Raw genomic sequence first — 17,778 nt, forward strand, 5'->3', positions numbered from 1 at the left:
ATATTTCAGGCTGAGAAAAACATTGCCACTGGCTGGTATGACACACAGTGCCAAGGTGAGAATTCCTTCCCAAAGGAAGAAGATGAAGCCTTTCAGGGAATTCTATCACAGGACAGACACAGGATCTCTCCAAGCTTCAATTCTCAGGTGTTCCACAGCTGTAAGAAGCTGCCTGGGCAGTAAAACCCTCTCAGGGCAGGTCCACCCACCTCCCTCTGGTCAGTGTGAGGATGAAGTTTATTGCAGAATAATGATGATGAAGTTTTATTTCTCTCCTGTGAGTAGAACAGGGAAGCTCCCCAGCAAACCCTGGTGCCACGTTGGAGCACTGTGTTCATGGAAAGGCTCACTGCTGGTTTCAGCCCAGCAAAGAGCCAGATCTCAGGACAGGTCTCACCTCAACAAGGCAAGTTTTAGTCCTCCTTCCATCCTGTCATCTCCAAGACTGCCTGGTCTGTACCTTCCCTGGCTGCAGACACCTGAGTTAGCAAGGTCAGTCACTTCAAAGGAAATTGTTTTCTAAGCAACAGAGCCTGGGGGGACTGTGGAAATTTCCAGCAGGAATTGGACATCTAACAGTCCTCCTCAAACCCAAGAGCTGATACCAGCAGATTTGGAATGCTGTATTCAAGCTCATCATTAACCTGGTGCCATAGCAAGACCTCCCTTGCTTGTTGGCTCACCACAAGACCTCTGCAAGCAGCAAAGTGCATCACCTCTGCTGGCTGTCAGGTTTTGAGAGTTTTCTTTGAATTATTGAGTCATCACCACCGTTAGAGACAAGACACCTGCCTGGAATCCTCCAGCAACTGTGTCAACTCTTGCACTCCTCTAGAGCATCTAACTGGGTTAAAACAAACAATTCCATTCCTTAGGACCAAGTCAGGATTGGACCCTCTGGACCAGTTGCTTACCCACAGAAAACACCCACTGCCACACATTTCCATAGGTCAGTGGAAGGAAAAAATAGAACCACTTTATTTTCAGTATACAGACTAAATCCCACCATCAAACAATGAGTGAGCACACAGGAATAAAATACTCCACACTTGAAAAACAACAAAGCCCACTTTTTGTTGTGTCTGCTGAGTCCATCATTTCCTGAGGGGTCCTCACAGCTCTCCAGGGTTGTGTCCAGAAGAAGCTGCAGGACTCCTTGGAGCAGCACTCCATCTACCACACTTCAAAAAACACTCCTAGTTTGTATATAAGTGCTACATTTTCCTGTATGCTTTGAAATACTAGTTAGGTCCAACACTGTCCCTGCTCCCACGTCAGGTCCTCCTCCCACCAACACAAGACGAGTTACTTCTAGGAGGAGGTAAAAATCAGCAAGTTGTAGCAAGACAAACTCTTCAGAGGTGCAGAATGATGGCACACTGAGGTCTGCAGCACGTGGAGATGCAGCACAGGCAGCAAGACATCAATACTGACAAGTTGTAGGCACGTGCATGCACTGTCACCTCCACAAAACCTTCTCCATGTCACGACTCCTTCCACGTCACACGCTTCTTACAGGGGAAAAGAAATAAAAGAGCCCTTCTCAAAGGTAGCCCCCTTGAAAGCTGTAAACACATTTTGATTCCATGTGCTGTCCGTGGGCATGTTATTGCTTGTGGTAAATTGGAGAAGATTTGGACCTACACAAGAGATCTGTCACAAAGGTCACCAGTGGCCCCTGAGCAGTTTTCACAACCTGACGGCTGCAGCTGCTGTGTCCTGCACCCTCCACACCAGCAGTTGGCCACAATACTCTGAACACATCTCATACCCTCCTCTAGAAAACAGTCAAGTGTCTTCTCTAAATTCATATTTACATATTTAAAAGAGTGGTCAGCATCAAGAAATGTTGATTGACAAACTTCAGCTCGTTCACCTGAGAAACAGGTGAGCTGGGCTGCAGTGGCAAGGCCAGCAGTGCCTGATCCCCTCAACACTCAAATGCAGACAAGGAGCTGACATTACTGCACAGATATTTTACATGCCCAGCAGAGCAGACACATTCTCTCCAGGTTTTCAGGCTGCCTTTGACCCACCTCACCCATGGTGAGCCTAACCAAGGTGTTTAAGAATCCAGTCTTTCCATCTTGCACGTCTCATTGAATGCAAAAGTTTACAATTGAGTGTCTTCAAGGAGAAATAAAGCAGCTCTTGGGATTTCTTTCAAGCAAGCACTGACTCCAAGGCTCAATATACACTCCCATTGTTACACGGGGACACCAGCCCATCCTAACCCCCCAGCCTGGTAACAACCCCCAAGTTCTCTTAAAAGTTTCATGCTGCACAATCACCTTCTTTGCTAACAGATCCTGACTATAATCTTGTTTTACAGCTTCTCTAAGTACACTGCAAATGCTGTCCTAGATTATTTCCTGCCTACTGGTGCTCCAGAAGCAATGCTACCTAGAAAAACCAACCATACAACTAATTCTTCCAGCAGGTAATCCAAACCAGCTCTGTTCTCATCCAGCAGATTGGCCAAGTTGGGCTGCAGATTGTACAGTCTCCAAGCTTTCCATACCCTGAAGTGAGGTAGCAACAAGCAGCCTCTGAAACAACACTGCCTCTGTGTTTTTCCCTAGTATTAAATCCCTTTTCCACACAATTTAGTAAGTGAATTAGAGGCTTCTCTGGAGCAGTGGAAGAAGAAAAGAGATGGTAAATAAATAACGAATGATAAGAAGAACTAGGCCAATAGTTTTGCAAAGTTTTCCTTTTTGGTACCAGCACTGAGCACTGCTCGTTTCCAGGTGGAGAAAAATACAAAACACTTCAGTCTCTTTGTGAGCTTAAAGTCCAAGTGACTTCTGCACAATCTGCTTGGCAATTCTGTTAAACTGTTCTCTGTCTTCCCGCCACATCTTGGAGGCATCGACATTGGCTCCACTTTCATCATTGGGCTCTGAAATGAGAAAAACTGAGAGATAGGTGGGCAGGCAGGCAAGGGAGCAAGACCTGCTCTCTTTTTCCAGAATGCCTCAGTACTGCCACTTCCCTGTGGCTCTGGTACACTTCTCCTGCTTGGGACTACAGGAAGAACACCAAAGAAAATCAGCAACAGCCGCTGGATGGGCAGACGGTTCTGATTGGATTGATCCCAGCAGGATATCACAGCAAGGTCAAGATGAGCTAAGGAACAAGTGGCAGAGGGGCAAGACTTGGTTTTGGTTGTGCTCTCAGCAGTTGAGCTCCAAACCACAGGCAGAACACAACGTGGCCCCACCAGTGCCACCACGGGTTTATTTAAATGCAAACTGTTCCCTGCAAAATGGGGTTTGTTCTGGTTCTGCAGCTCCACAGACAGAAAGCTCTCTCAACCAGGCCACCTTAACAGGCTCTGTCACTCTTTGGGATGGCCTGTTCTACTAAAAAAACCCAACAAAACCAACCAAGAAAACCCATAAATGCTTTCACTTCTGCACTGTCTTTCCTCTGAGGATTTTGGAGGGCTTTACAGAGCAGATTCAAGCCCTGAGAGTCCAACGCTTCATTTTGTAGAGAGGTACCTGAAACATGGGACTCACCTGGCTCCCCAGATCATGAAGGACAAGGAGCTACTGGAGAGAGTCCAGCACAGGGCACTGAGATGCTGAGGGGACTGGAGCATCTGCCTGTGAGGAAAGGCTGGGAGAGCTGGGGCTGTTCAGCTGGAGAAAAGGAGGCTGAGGGGGGATCTGATCAGTGCTGAGCAATATCTGCAGGGGGTGGCAGGAGGATGGGCCAGACTCTGCTCAGGGGTGTCCAGGGACAGGACAAGGGGCAATGGGCACAAACTGGAGCTCAGGAGGGTCAAGTTCAACATGAGGAAAAGCTTCTTGACTGTGAGAGTGACAGAGCCCTGGGACAGGCTGCCCAGGGAGGCTGTGGAGTCTCCATCCCTGGAGACATTCCAGCCCCACCTGGATGTGTTCCTGTGGGATCTGCTCTAGGGGATCCTGCTCTGGCAGGGGGGTTGGACTGGATGGTCTCCAGAGGTCCTTTCCCACCCTGGACAGACACTCTGTGACTTTATCAGATCAGTGGTCAGCACACAGCAGGACAAGTGTCACAGGGTTACACAAGTCACTAGGACACAATGTCCTCCACCCATGCTCCTTCACACTCCAGTCCATGGCAGAATGGATCCATTCCCAGCTGACAAATTATAAACAAATCCAGAGGGTACTGGCTTGTCCGTGGACTCCAGTTTGCCATAGTGGTTAGATCTGACTGCTAACCCTTCAGCTGCTCAAGCCAGATCAAATACTGGCTGTAATCAAGAGCTTTAAGACCTGCAAGAGCTGAACAGACATCCTAGCACAGAAAAGATGGAGCACAGGATTTGTACAGGAGCAGGGGAACCAGCTGAGCCTCAGCACCCACTTGAGCACCACGATCTGCTTGGCTGCTGCTGACCTGGCAGGAAAGCAGAGCAGTTGCTCACACAGCTGGAAACACCAGTTTATTAATTCAGACTGGCTTTTGTCAATTCTTTTCAGAGAACGTGTTTATTGATAAATAAACACTAGGGCTTTAAGAAGGGTGGTTGCTGCTGAGCAGCTTTAAATGTCCTTTGCTTACCTAAACAGCAAGGAACAGCTCTAAGTAACTCAGTAACTGCTGTCTGAGCTGTTAAACCAGCAGCCCTTACCTGCCAGCATGCTGACCACTGACAAGAGGATCTTCTCCACACTCTGCACAGGACTCCACCTCTCAGCACTGCTCTCATATCCCATGGGATCATCCCCAGGAGCGTGAAGAATGGAGATGCAAACTCTTCCATCTGGGTAAACTACACAAGAAGAACAGGGGATTGATTGTTACTCAGTGAAAGCACTTGGATTCTCCAGATCTTTAGAACAAATGAGTATTTGGACTTGGTCTTCACAGGACTGACACTAAACTCAGTTGTAAGTTTCCTCTCCCAAAGACAAGAGGACATAAACTTTGAAAGACAAAAATCTAGCAACTATTTCCTTTAAGGAAGTCTAACTTGGGATTATCCTCCCCCAACAGAAGCCTGCTGGGGACACTTGTGTCATTAAACAACCAGTGACATAAGGCTCCATGGAAAAAGAGATGCAGCCTGATGGAACAAGGGCGAGTATTTACACACAGACACAGCTTCCAGTGGGTAACCAGTACTAGTTAAATTGCAGAGTAGGAGTCACACAGCACAGAATGCAGACTGGAATCTTCCATTGGACTGTGACCATAAAAAAGAATGAAGCAAACTTGCTCTGCTGCAGCAAGGAGGGAAAAGTGGTATGTTGATATAGTTGATCTTATTTTGAATGTGACTGAGCTGCAACCAGAAGAGACCACGTGCTGAGCAGCCCCAGCTCTCTCTGCCTGGCACCCACCTTTAGCCTAAGCAAAGCACCTGCAACAAAAGCACAAGTCACCTTCACAGACACTGGACTCCAGAGCCTTGGTAATAAGGCCAAAGAAAGGTTAAAGAAGGCAATGCAAAGAGAAAGGAACTCAAAACACTGCTTTAGCACCACAGCCCAACTCTGCAGCCTCCCAGGGAACGACAACTTTGTCAACAAGCTCAGCACTTTCAGTGCTTCTGCTCCTTAGCTGACCATTGCCAGGAAAACAAGATGAAACAGAAAGAGGAAATCACTGCTGGAAGCAACTGTGCTCATTTCCAGTTCCTTCCAGTCACCCAGCTAATGTCTGCACAGGCCTGCAACATGTAAGGGCTTTGGAAGGCTTATTTTCATCCTCTCCTGCAGCCCCAGGCTGGGGACTGGAGCTGCTCTAGCTGTGGCTGGAAGAGATGAAAACAGCAATTGCTGAAGCAGCACTTCTCCTTGCTCAGTTAGGAACAGACTGGCAAGAAGGGATTTCACTTGTAAGCTACTCTCATGTTTTTATGTTTATTTTCATTTAAACCAGCTGGATCACAGCAGCACAGTCAAGACAAAAAATGCATGATCCCAGGAAGATGTAAACATCTTCCCACTTGGTCACAAAGTGCTAATGCAAGACTTGCCATTAATTGCTACTCTGAAGTGACCCTGACAGAGCTCCCATGAACACCATTTGATTTTAAGAGAAGGTTGCTCAGTGGTGTCACAGTTCCCCCTGTACACAACACTGACTGTAAAGACCAGCTGAAGAAAGGTCCCAATGTGACCACCCTGCTTCTAGGTGCTAAACTCTGCACTGCTGCAGCCATCAGAGGTAAAGAATTTCTTCCCAAAGAAAAAAGAAGTTATGGAAGTGCAGGAACATCAGCTGGGAAGGAAGCACAAAGCAGGAGGGCAGCATCTTCAGATCCAGCCCATCAAATCTCTGTGATGATCAACAATCTCTACACAACCCAGGTTGGTTTAGCAGATTTTAAAAAGGATGCCAAAACTGACTCCAGAAAGCTCAAGGCTGTGAAAAGGGGCACAGTCAGTGCTCAAACTCATCAGCTGTATTTGTTCCCTCAATTACTTCCACTGAAAAGTTTTAAGAGAACATTGTCACCATCAGAATTGCAGGGAAAAGGTCAGCAAAGTCCTAATGTTAAACATCTCTAAATGTATCAGGTGCTTGGGCAGAGAGCTCTGTATTTCAGAAAGATCACATCAGAAATGTTACTAAACCCAGGACTTGACATGGAAAAAGCCTGATAAAGCTGCATCCACACGTTGCTGAACATGAAACACATTTTCACTTGCTTAAAATAGCACCAAGCTCCTTAAATACAAGCCACACAGCTGGAAAGAGTCTGTATCAATTGACTAAATCATGTACAGAAGATTTATCTTTAGACTATTCATGCAATAGTTACAAGTATTCCTGGAATGACCTTCAAGTGGAATTGCTGGAACTGTTGATGGTCAAAGGGAATATGAGGAACAATGTGATAAAGTGACCCTAAGAGCAGAACTGCTGGGCAGCTGAACACTCCAACTGCATCCTCAAGGCTGGAAAGGCAGAGAACCACCCTTGGCAAGGATGCCAGGCTCTCCTGCTGCAAAAGGTTCTTTTTGAGGTGCACAATCAACCCACTGCCCTGTACATCAGACTCACTGTTGGGATGGAACATCTCACACGTGAACCTCATCTTCGGAGGACTTAAGGGGTAGTCAAGTGGGAAGCTCAGGATGGCAGGGAAAACCCCATACTCAAAGCAGGTGTCTTCAGGACCCCTAGAAAAAAGGAAAAGAAGGAAAAAAAAAAAAAGGTATTCACCAGAGTTGGAAGCAGTTCTTTCACCCAAATTCTTGTCTGATGAGACACTTGAGATGTGGGTTGTATCCCCTTCTCCAGAAAGCAAAGAGTTAATGCACTCTCACCCCACACCTCTTAAACTGAAATCCAAATAGGGGGTTTGGGAGGGAAGGGGGATATCAAAGCTTGCACACTAAATTACTAGGAAGGTCACAACACTGCTTAATTAGCAGGGTGTGTCTGGATATAATTGGAGTATCTGGCTCCAAGGCATGTTCCAGGATTTGAGTGTCTGCACGTCAGGAGAAGGCAGAGGCAGGTGTGGGACTCCTGGTGCCTTTGAAGATGCTGTTCTGCTGCACAAGTCAGAGATGTCAAACACTCTAGCTCCAAAATAACGCAGCAAACCCACAAGAGATCCAAACTGCCAGTATCGAGCAGAACCACACACAAACATTTCTCACTATCTGATGCAGAAGACACAGCAAGGCTTTGTAAAAAAGGAAAACAACAGCTCAGGGACCACAACTGCCAGGTGCAGGATGCCAGGCTGTCTTTGCAGGCTGAAGGTATTGAAGTTTGCACTCCCACAAGTGCAGGCAGAGAACAAATGGCTTCACCAAGATTCTCTCAGGAACATTTCCTCATGGTGTTCACCATCCAGTTCAAAGTGCAAGCGAGTTGAGAACATAAAGGCAACTATTTTACCCTCCCTCCATAAAGCATTGGTGGAAGGTGAGCAAAAAAAAAGTTTCTCAGACGTGACTTGATGAACCACCTGGAAGTTCAAACACAAACAGGAGCTCCCTTGATGGGAAAGATCATGAAACAAGCTTCATCACTGAAAACCTTAGCCAAGGAAACCTCATGTATTTAGTAAAAAGCTCTTCCAACAAGGGTTTCTCTGGGAAAGAAGGTTTAGGAACATGGTTTAGGAGCATCTCAATCCACATTCTCCACACCAGAAAGAACATGAAAGGTCAAGGACTGCCAACAGTTCAGACCTGCAACTGGCAACCTACAGAAAGAGAAAATGGAGCCCAGCAAAACCTAAAGCCCTGGGAGGCTCACTCTCCTACACTTTAGGACTCAAAAGCCTTGCCTGGCAGATAAAACACCAGAGCTACATGATCTCACCCTGAATATTGACACTAGAGAAACGCACCAACATCCTGCAAGAATGAAAGCTAAACCATGCCAATGATTTTGTTCCCTTTGTGGCCTTTGCCCTAAATTTAGGCAGGATTCAATTCACATCTGAAAGGCAACTGAGTGCATTATTTGTTGTTTTTTCCCCATGAACATTTTCATTCCAGCTGCATTTTAAAGGCTTATTGTTGGACTTCTAAGAGTATGTACATAAATGCATTGAAAAGCTGGTGGGTGTCTTGTGTTTTGAGAGCAAACACACAGCCTTAAGGGCTCTTCTGTCAAATATGTTAACCCAACATACTCCATTTTAGGCCTTGTATTATGTGAGCAAAATCCTTTTGTTTTAGCCATTCACTGCTGCCAGGATCAACTTCAAAAGAAATCATTCCAGTTAATCCAAGACAGGGTTTGCAACCACGTAGCACTCAGGAGGCTGCAACATTGAAACGTGACAGCATCACTGTCAGTTCAAAAAGGACATCAGCAGGGCCAGAGAGGAACAAAAACCAACACAGCACCTTTTGAAATCTTTGCAGGTGGTGCAAGGGCAAAGTGCAGCACATGGAAAGCCTCTGTTCCTCACAGAATCATGGAAAGGCTTGGGTTGGAAGGGACTTCAAAGATCATCCAGATCCAACCCCCCTGCATGGGCAGGGACACCTCCCACCAGCCCAGGCTACACAAGCCCCATCCAACCTGCCCTTGGACACTTTCAAGGAGGGGGCACCCACAACCTTCCTGGCAACCTGTTCCAGTGCCTTCCTACTCTCATGGTGAAGAATTTATTCCTAATATCTAACTTAAATCTCCCCTCTTCCAGTTTTCATCCATCTCCCCTTGTCCTCTCCCTCCCTGCCCTTGTCCCAAGCCCCTCCCCAGCTTTCCTGGAGCCCCTTCAGGCACAGGAAGGTGCTCTCAGGTCTACCTGGAGCCTTCTCTTCTCCAGGCTGAACACCCCAGCTCTCCCAGCCTGTCTCCAGAGCAGAGCTGCTCATCATCTTCATGGTCTCCTCTGGACCCTTTCCCATGTGCTGAGGGCTCCAGAGCTGTACACAGTATTCCAGCTCCAGGCTCATCAGAGCAGAGGGGCAGAACTCCCTCCCTTGACCTGCTGGCCACACTTTTTCTCCTATGATCTTGTCTGAGCTGCTATGGTAGGTGGAGTCCAGACTACCCAGTCCTTGATTAGGGATTAATCACAACTCTGGTGACACGAAGACACAGCATGAAAATAAGCATCTCTGAACTCCATGAGCTCCTTCGGCAAGGGGAAGAAAAGGATGGTGGGTATCTGCCAAAATAGGAGGGAAAAGTGCATTGACACTGTAACCAGAGCTTTATGCACATTTGCAAATGTTTTATTTGTAAAAGGAGGCTGGAAAAAAAAAAAAAAAGGCCAAAACCCACAGTCATCAGATGCCAAAAAGGGGAATTCCACACTAAGCAGAAGTTGTGAGTCTAATTATAGATCTAATTACCCTTGTAGACAGGTTTTTGGTAAGTTGGCTTCATTGACACTGCTGAGTTTGCAGACAATCTTCAGGCTAATAAAGTTATTAACATCATGATGTGTTTGTCTTTGGGGATAAAGCTTTCAGAGCAACACACTCAGGCATGCCAACCAAAGAGGGCAAAACTTGGGTCTTGAAATGCTCAATTCACAAACTTGGGCAACACAAGGCAGCCTGTCAGACCCCACACAGAGCTGAGGAATTGAAGGGCATTACACTAAACTCTCTCAACACACTGGGGCTATTTATCCTCCTGAATAAGTTACCTTGCTGCAAAGATTTGGCTTTCATGAATACTCTTAATTCAGCCACTGTTTGATGTCTTATCAAAAGGGTGCATTTTATGCCAGGCTCCAAAGCTCCACTGCTCAGAAAGATTACCACCTTGCATTTCCAGTTCTGGATCTGTGGCACTCACTTTGGGAGAGCAAGAACTGTTCTCTCTTTCAAACATGTCAACACAGCCTTAACATTTATATGTTTAACATTCATCCAGCACTGCTGCTGCAGGCAACAACACCAGGAATACAAATTATTACCACCATTATTTTTAAAGGCACTATTTTATCTCTGAGCCAAGCTCTTACATCAATTTGTGTAACATTACCCAGCCCACTTCTGAACTGATAAATGGGCAAGGTCTTTTCTCTCTTTTTTTAAAAATTTATTTGCTATTACATGTGCTCTAGCTTTGTATAAACTAGGTGAAGAAGCAAAAAAATTCTGCTCTCTTCAGTATCATGGGACTTACCTATCTTCTGCACTTCATCTGTCTCAAAATTTGAGGCCACCTTGAATCTCCTCATCTGCACTTCTCCCATGCTCAGAATCTCACACAGCACATTTTGAGATTACAAAACATTGGAGAAGATGATCACAGACAAATGTAAACAAGTCATGGAGCTTGCTTCCCAAACGTATGCAAACCCTTCTACTAACAGAGTTTTTGTCAAGAGATGAAAGCAACCCAAGGTTTTTAGGGTAAACATGTTTCTATTGTACCACAGCTTCAGAACGGAGCAGATCTTAAAATATATTTTTATTGTGACACACACACAATGCAGAACCCCAAACTAAAGCACCTTCACCTCTCATTTTGTGCTGACAAAAAGACCTGAAGCTCCACGCTCAGCACTTTAAAGGGCTTTCAAGTCTGCAGCTCCTCTGTTGTTTAAGAATCTGTCATAGGAAACACCAGAAAAGGTCTTTTCTAGGTAATGAATCAAATCCAGAAGCACTTCTGTGTGACCCCCATGACAGCTCTACTCACCCACACATTCTTTGCTAAGAGAGAGTTGCAACAGGCAGGAATTCCCTTCCATATTCCAAGAATCATTCCCTGCCTGCATCAGAAAAGAAGTTCCCAGCCAAAGGCAGACTAAGGTCCATATTATGATAGTGATACTAGTTTTTCATGCTCTTGTTCTCCCAGAAGCTCATCACAACATGCAGGTGCTGATTTCAGACACAAACCAGTATTAACTCACATAATCAGGGCTTCCCATTCAAAGAAGTTCTCTTCATTCATGGGACCTATTAAAAAAAGAAGATACCAAGGCTGAGTCCTACCTGAGCACAAGGCTACAACTTCACAGTGCACAAATCCTGCTCAGCTCCTCACCTGCTACTATTCCTTCTGGGGGGTTCAGGGTCAGCTCTGGAAAAACAAAAACACAAGACCAGTTAGTTAAGGTTAACAAGCTTGGCCATTTCAGCCTGTGTTTGGATGGCCACAACTTAGCCCAGACCAGCAAAAACCCTTGGAGAAAGGCTTGGAGGACATCACGAGAAGAATCTTTCATTCACACTTCACTGGGCAAAACTCCACATCCAGAAGGCTCCATATCTCACTGCTGACAACTTTTACTTCTTCATCCAAGACAGTTTTCTAGACAAAAAATATCAGAGAATCGTTCTGGTTGGAAAAGACCTTTAAGATCATCAAGTCCAACCATTAACCTAAATCTGCAAGGTCCAGTGCTTAAACCATGTCCCACCATGCAGCACATCTGCACGTCTTCTAAGCACCTCAAGGGATGGTGAATCAACTGCCTCCCTGTGCAGCTTATTCCAGTGTTTAATTACCCTTTCAGTGAAGAAGTTTCTTCAAATATCCACTCTGAACCTCCCCTAGCACAACATGGGACTATTTCCTCTTGTCCTGTTGCTTGTTACCAGGACTAGGAGATCAACACCCACCTCAAATACCAATTCCTTTCAGGTAATTGTAGACAGTGGTAACATCTCCCCTCAGCCTCCTTTTCTCCAGACTAAACACCCTCAGCTCCCTCAGCTTCTCTTCTTAAGACTTGTTCTCCAGGCCTTTTACCAGCTCCATTGCACTCCTCTGGATGTGCTCCAGCCCCTCAATGTCCTTCTTAAAAGTGAGGGGCCCAGAACTGACCCCAGGATTCAAGGAGCAGCCTCATTAGTGCTGAGGACAGGGGGATGATCACTGCCCTGCTCCTGCTGCTCACACAACTGCTGATAAAAGCCAGGATGCTGGTGGCCTTGGCCACCTGGGCACACTGCTGGCTCATGTTCAGCCACTGTCAACCAACACCCTCAGGTCCTTTTCCTCTGGGCAGCTCTCCAGCCACTCCTTCCCAAGCCTGGAGCATTTCCTGGGGTCATTGTTGACTAAAATGCAGGACCTTGTTGAACCTCACACAATTGGCCTCAGCTCCAGCCTGTCCAGGTCCCTCTGCAGAGCCTTCCTACCCTCAGGCAGATCAACATGCCCACCCACCTTGGTGTCACCTGCAAACTGACCGAGAGGGGACTCAATCCCCTCACCCAGATCACTGACAAAGACACTAAACAGAAGTGGCACCACCACTGAGCCCTGGGGAACAGCACCTGTGACTGACTGCTCACAGCTGGACTGAACTCCACTCACCACAACCCTCTGGGCCCAGCCATCCAGCCAGTTTTTTTACTCATTGTTTTTTACTTTCCCTGGTGAGTACACCAGTCTAGGCCACACGTAGTCAGTTTCTCCAGGAGACTGCTGCAGGAAACAGTGTCAAAGGCTTTGCTGAGGTCCAGCTGAACAGCCACAGCCTTTCCCTCATGCACTAGGTGGGTCACCTCGTCACAGATCAGGTTGGTCAAGCAGGACCTGCCTTTCATGAACCCAGGCTGGGGCTGATCTCCTGGCTGTCCTGCACGTGCTGCATAACAGCACCAAAGATGATCTGCTTTGTAACCTCTCCCAGCACCAAGGTCAGGCTGACAGGCCTGCAGGTCCCTGGATCCTCCTTTTGCCTCTTCTTGTACATGGGGGTCACATCTGCCAGTCCCTCAGACCAGTGAAAGCAACTAGGCCAACTCAAGTAAGGACTGTGAGCTGCTTGTCATAAAATGATCCTTGAGTGGTTTGGGTTGGAGGGACCTTCCAGATCACCCAGATCCAACCCCCTGCATGGGCAGGGACACCTCCCACCAGCCCAGGTTGCTCCAAGCCCCATCCAACCTGCCCTTCAACACTGCCAGGGATGGGGCAGCCACAGCTTCCCTGGGCAACCTGGGCCAGGCTCTCACCACCCTCACACTCCAGAATTCCCTCCTCATGTCTCACCTCAATCTCCCCTCTCCCGGTTTTCATCCATTCCCCCTTGTCCTCTCCTTTCCTGCCCTTGTCCAAAGTCCCTCCCCAGCTTTCCCCTCCTGTCCTGGAGGTTATCCTAACCAGCTGCCTCTAACCAGTGCCCTGTGGACTCCTAGTGGCCCCCAACACACAGAACACAGCAAGATGAAATTCCACCTGCATTCTTCCCCAGAAAACAAGTCCAAGTGCAGACCTGGGAAAGATGGGAAGTCACAAAACAACAAACAAGATGCTTGAGCTCATTTCTTTCAAGCTACACGTGAAGGTTGAGGGGAGCACTCCACAAAGCAGCACATGAGTTTTTGTCTGAAAACAGCTCAGCTACTGTTGGGTACACAAAGAGGGAAGACAGCAGAGCTCTTCAGCTCTCAGATTGCCATCAGCTTTGGCACAGGCCCCTCCAACTGAAGTTCAAAAGCACAGCAGCAGATTGAAACTCAGAGCTATGGTTTCCCTGATGTGAAGGAGCAGGTTTTTCCAGCTTGGTTGTGAGTCTCCCAACAGCTTTTCTGGATTGTTTTAGACAGCAGGAGGGAGATGTCAAAGCCAGGAGCTCCTGGAATCATTTTACTCCATCTTGTGGCTCTCTCTAGGAAGAAAATCCCTCTGATAGTTCCCTTGAAAAGCCTGCCTGGTGGCAGGCTCTTTGTGTCCCCTGCAGAGCTGTGCCACACCAAAGGGAAACTGGGGCAGTGGGAAGCAAGAGCCAAAGGCTGTTGAGTGAAGGGTCTTCAGCAGGATGGAGGTTCAGCTCTTCACCTTGCTCAGCTCTCTCCTTGGAGACATACAAAAGAGGTTTCCATCCCTTAGGATCAGGCAAAGCAGGAACTGGGCAGGGAAGGGGAATGTGAGCTTGGATTTTTTGAGTAGCTGCTACCACAACCTGGTCACTGAGGAAGGGAAAAAAGCCTTTTCCACATGAATGGTCACATCCCACCCTGTGATTTCTCTAGAGCCATTCAAAGGGAAATTGGGAGCTACACACAATGGACTGCCAGGAGCTGACACAGCATCAGAGCTGACCAGAGCCTGCAAAACAGGGGCACTCTAATAGAGTGTTGAGGGGGGAGGGGGTGTATTTTGTCTCCAATTTTGAAGCAAGCAGCACAAAAGCAGGTGATCAGAGCATCAGTTTTAACATTTGACTGCAGAATGACTTTGACAAGTCAGCTAGGCCAGAGATTCCTCCTCACTCCCCTCTGTCACCCTGTCCCTCTGCAGCTGTGTGTCCCCCCCCATGCAGGTGGCAGGGGACAACAGGAGCACAGCAGCAGATGAAACAGCCCACCCTGCAAGCTCTCCCACTCTGTCCTCTCACCTGCCCACCCATGACAGCAGTGCCAGGGCACACCCACACCCCAGCCACTCTCACCTGGTGGCCTCACTGGTGTGCTGCTTCTGCCCCCACCTGCTCTCTTTCCCAGTAAGAGCAAGGAGCTGTTACCCTCTGTCCCTGCCAAGAGTTCACAGCCTCCAACACAAGCCACTGATGGAAGGAAATGTGGGTCCTACAGCTCCAGCAGCCACTTGAGGGGGGCAGCTTGCACAAACCCAAGGCCACCTTCCTCAATCCCTCCTCTACAACTGCCCAGTCCTTTGTGGAACACTCTGGGAAGGTTATCATTCAGGCTTAACTCTGGGTTGGGGAGCAAAGTTTGAGGAGAGCACCCACTAAAGGGAAGTGCCAACCCTGGAAATGCAGCCACAGCACAAACCAGGGGCCCCCAAAGTTTGGCTTCTGTAACTCAGGGTTCCCCAGAAGTCACAACACTTAAGACACTGCAGATTACTTTTTTTTTTTTTTTTTTTTACAATATTATGTTTAATTAGAGTCAGGGAAGTATTTCTAAAGGCAGATCAGAAGATGTGATCTCAGTTCATTGTGTCACTCTGGGAAACCTGAGGAGAAGGTTCATATCATGATGCTGCCCTCAGCATGAAGCCAAATCATCTCTAAATACTCTTAATTTTATACAGGCTGGAGTCTCCCACTACAAGATGGCAAAGTGAGAAACAACTCCTCATCCCTGGAGCAGCCTCAGGAGCTCTGGAAACGACCTTCCCTGGAGCAGGAGTCCTACAGCCTAACCCCAATCCTTCCCCTACCCAACACTGATGTTTTTTTTTTTCCTCTCCACAATATCTCCTTGCCTCAAATCAAAGCCAGACCATCGGAGGCCGAAACAAACCAACGCATCGCCAAAAAAAAAGGCAGCTGTGGGCACATCACAAGCTCACCAGAGAGGGGAGCAGATCCCCCACCCCAGGAGAAACACATCCCGGAGGGACCCAGACCCTCTTCCCTCTGACCCTCACGGCTCCCCCATCCCCTCCAAGCCACAGATTTTTTTTTTTAAACAAACCAACCAATCCACCTATAAATTGGGGTCTAAACGCTGTTACCAACCGCCACGCCTCGCCCACCGCATCTCTTGGCCTCTCACGTAACAAAAGCCCCGCGCCAGGGGAAAATTTCACCGGGCACTATCAAAAAAAAAGCACCAGCCGCTCGGGCCGGATCCCCAGAGCTGCCAGCCGGTGCGATTCGCTCACAGAGCGGCTCCCGGTGCCCGGGGGAGCGGGAGGGTGTCCCCGCAGCACCGGGGGGGGTGGGGGGGGTGGTGCTCCTGCCGCAGCCCCGCTGCCAAACCCCCCTGGGTGCCTCTCTAGGGAGGCAGGGAGAGCTCGGCAGGCCCAACGGGGCCGAGGAGCCGGCGGGGGAGGGAAGAAGCGGGCTCAGGGAGGTGCCCGGGAGGGCGGGCGGCCCGCGGCCTGCCGCGCCTCCGCCCCCGCCCCGGCCCGCGGCGCGGCTGCCGGCCCTCCCGGGCAGTGAGGAAGGCTCCTGACAGGAAGGGGCAGCGCGGGGGAAGCCCAAGGAACGCCCGGCCCCGCCGCTTCACCCCCCGCCCCACACACACACACTCACGCTTGTACTCGGCCATCAGCCGCTTCAGCGCCGTCCCCGCCATGGCGCGGCCCCGCCGCCGCTTCCGGCCGGCAGGCTAGAGAGGCCCCCGGCGGGCGGCCGCTCTGCCTTCCTTCGCCTCTATGGTTGCCCTCCCGGGGAGGGGGGGGGAAAGGGCCCGCCCAGCGCTGCGCATGCGCAGAGCGGAGCCCGCCCTACTCGGCGCCGAGCGCTCCACGAGGGCAGAAACGAGTGAAAAGAAAAAAGAGCAGAAACACCCGGCGAGGGCAGAAACTATCGGGACGAGCGGCTCGTCGGGGCTGCAGGGGCACTGGGAAGCGCCCTGTGAGGGTCAGGGTGCTGCAGGAACTAGGGGGAAGAACACAGAGCTGCTCGGAGAGGGAGAGAGGTGGGGGGGGGGTGGTAAGAACCCCCCCAGGGATGCCAAAAAGAGGGGGTGCAGCACCTACCCCAGGGATCTGTAGCTGGCCAGGAACAGCTGCCACCTCCCAGGTTCCCAGGGTGGGGGCCTGAAGCTGCCACAGACCGCCAGGGGAGCACAGCCAGAGCCAACGCCAGGGCAGGAGAGACCGAGTACCCAGCTAGATTTGTGTCAGACAAGAGTAAAGGACAACAAACCCACCTACAAACCCGAGGAGAAACCAACGAGGTCGACGGGGGATGCCCCCACCCCCAGCTCCTAGACCAGAGAATGGGAAAAATCAGGGCTTTTCCCAGCCAGGGTTCCTGACAAGCAGGAAGGGACCGACCCCCCCAGCCAAAGGGGTGGATACAAAAAGGCAGACAACAACCCCAGGGAGCTGCAGCAGGTAAATCCATCCAGGGACAACAGCAGGGCTTCTGTAAAAAGAAAAAAATTCATCTGGAACAGGCTCTACACTGTGTGTGGAGCTCAAAGCCATCACAGAAATGCATTTAAAACTCAGTAGGTTTGGGCAGGCAGTAGAGCAGATGATTCTTTTTCCTGAACACTCAAATCTTGTCTCTTCCCTGGCTCACCAGGTTCTCCACAGCTCTTGTGCACAGACAGCTCGGTGACTTAAAAGGCTTTCCCCCCCCCCCCCCTCCCATTGTTTTTAGACCAAGTTTATCTACCAAAAATAAGTATTTAAAAGAAACCTGAGGCTGCACACTTCTAGTACCCACTGAGAAGTAAAGGGACCCAAGAAAGGGAGCATGAGGAAGGTGACAGGTCATGCCCAGCACTTGGCAACCAGTGGAAGCTGAAGTGACAGATTTCTTTTTTAGAAGCTGAAGTGACAGATTTCTTTTTTAGAAGCTGAAGTGACAGATTTCTCTTTTTTAGAAGCTTGCACAACAGGAAAAAAAACCCCACACACTGCCACCCCATCACCACCACTGCTTTTTTTTTTGGAACAGCTGCTCTGCTAACTCTCTTTCTGACAAGAACTCAGGACAAATCTCAC

The 17,778-nt window shown here is 48.9% G+C and overlaps 1 protein-coding gene across 1 annotated transcript; it reads right to left on the reverse strand.

The window, feature by feature from the left end:
- Positions 1-950: 950 nt before the first annotated feature.
- UBE2G2 (ubiquitin conjugating enzyme E2 G2) lies at positions 951-16,488 on the reverse strand. Its single transcript, XM_051626030.1, has 6 exons — positions 16,352-16,488; positions 11,437-11,472; positions 11,303-11,348; positions 7,012-7,130; positions 4,631-4,771; positions 951-2,902 (listed from the first exon to the last, which is right to left on the reverse strand). Exons 1-6 carry the CDS (start codon positions 16,392-16,394, stop codon positions 2,790-2,792), a joined length of 498 nt encoding a protein of 165 aa, XP_051481990.1. The 5' UTR covers positions 16,395-16,488; the 3' UTR covers positions 951-2,789.
- Positions 16,489-17,778: the final 1,290 nt, after the last annotated feature.

The sequence above is a fragment of the Apus apus genome, chromosome 8, assembly GCF_020740795.1.
Source record: "Apus apus isolate bApuApu2 chromosome 8, bApuApu2.pri.cur, whole genome shotgun sequence".
Classification (NCBI taxonomy): Eukaryota; Metazoa; Chordata; class Aves; order Apodiformes; family Apodidae; genus Apus; species Apus apus.

Excerpts from the sequence above, each read along its gene's own strand:
- UBE2G2 (XM_051626030.1), bottom strand. The coding sequence starts at position 16,394 with ATGGCGGGGACGGCGCTGAAGCGGCTGATGGCCGAGTACAAGC. Across the intron at positions 11,349-11,436 it reads CCCAGAAGGAATAGTAGCAG|GTCCCATGAATGAAGAGAAC; the intron begins GTGAGGAGCTGA and ends TTTTTTTAATAG. Across the intron at positions 2,903-4,630 it reads AGTGGTCAGCATGCTGGCAG|AGCCCAATGATGAAAGTGGA; the intron begins GTAAGGGCTGCT and ends TTCTCATTTCAG.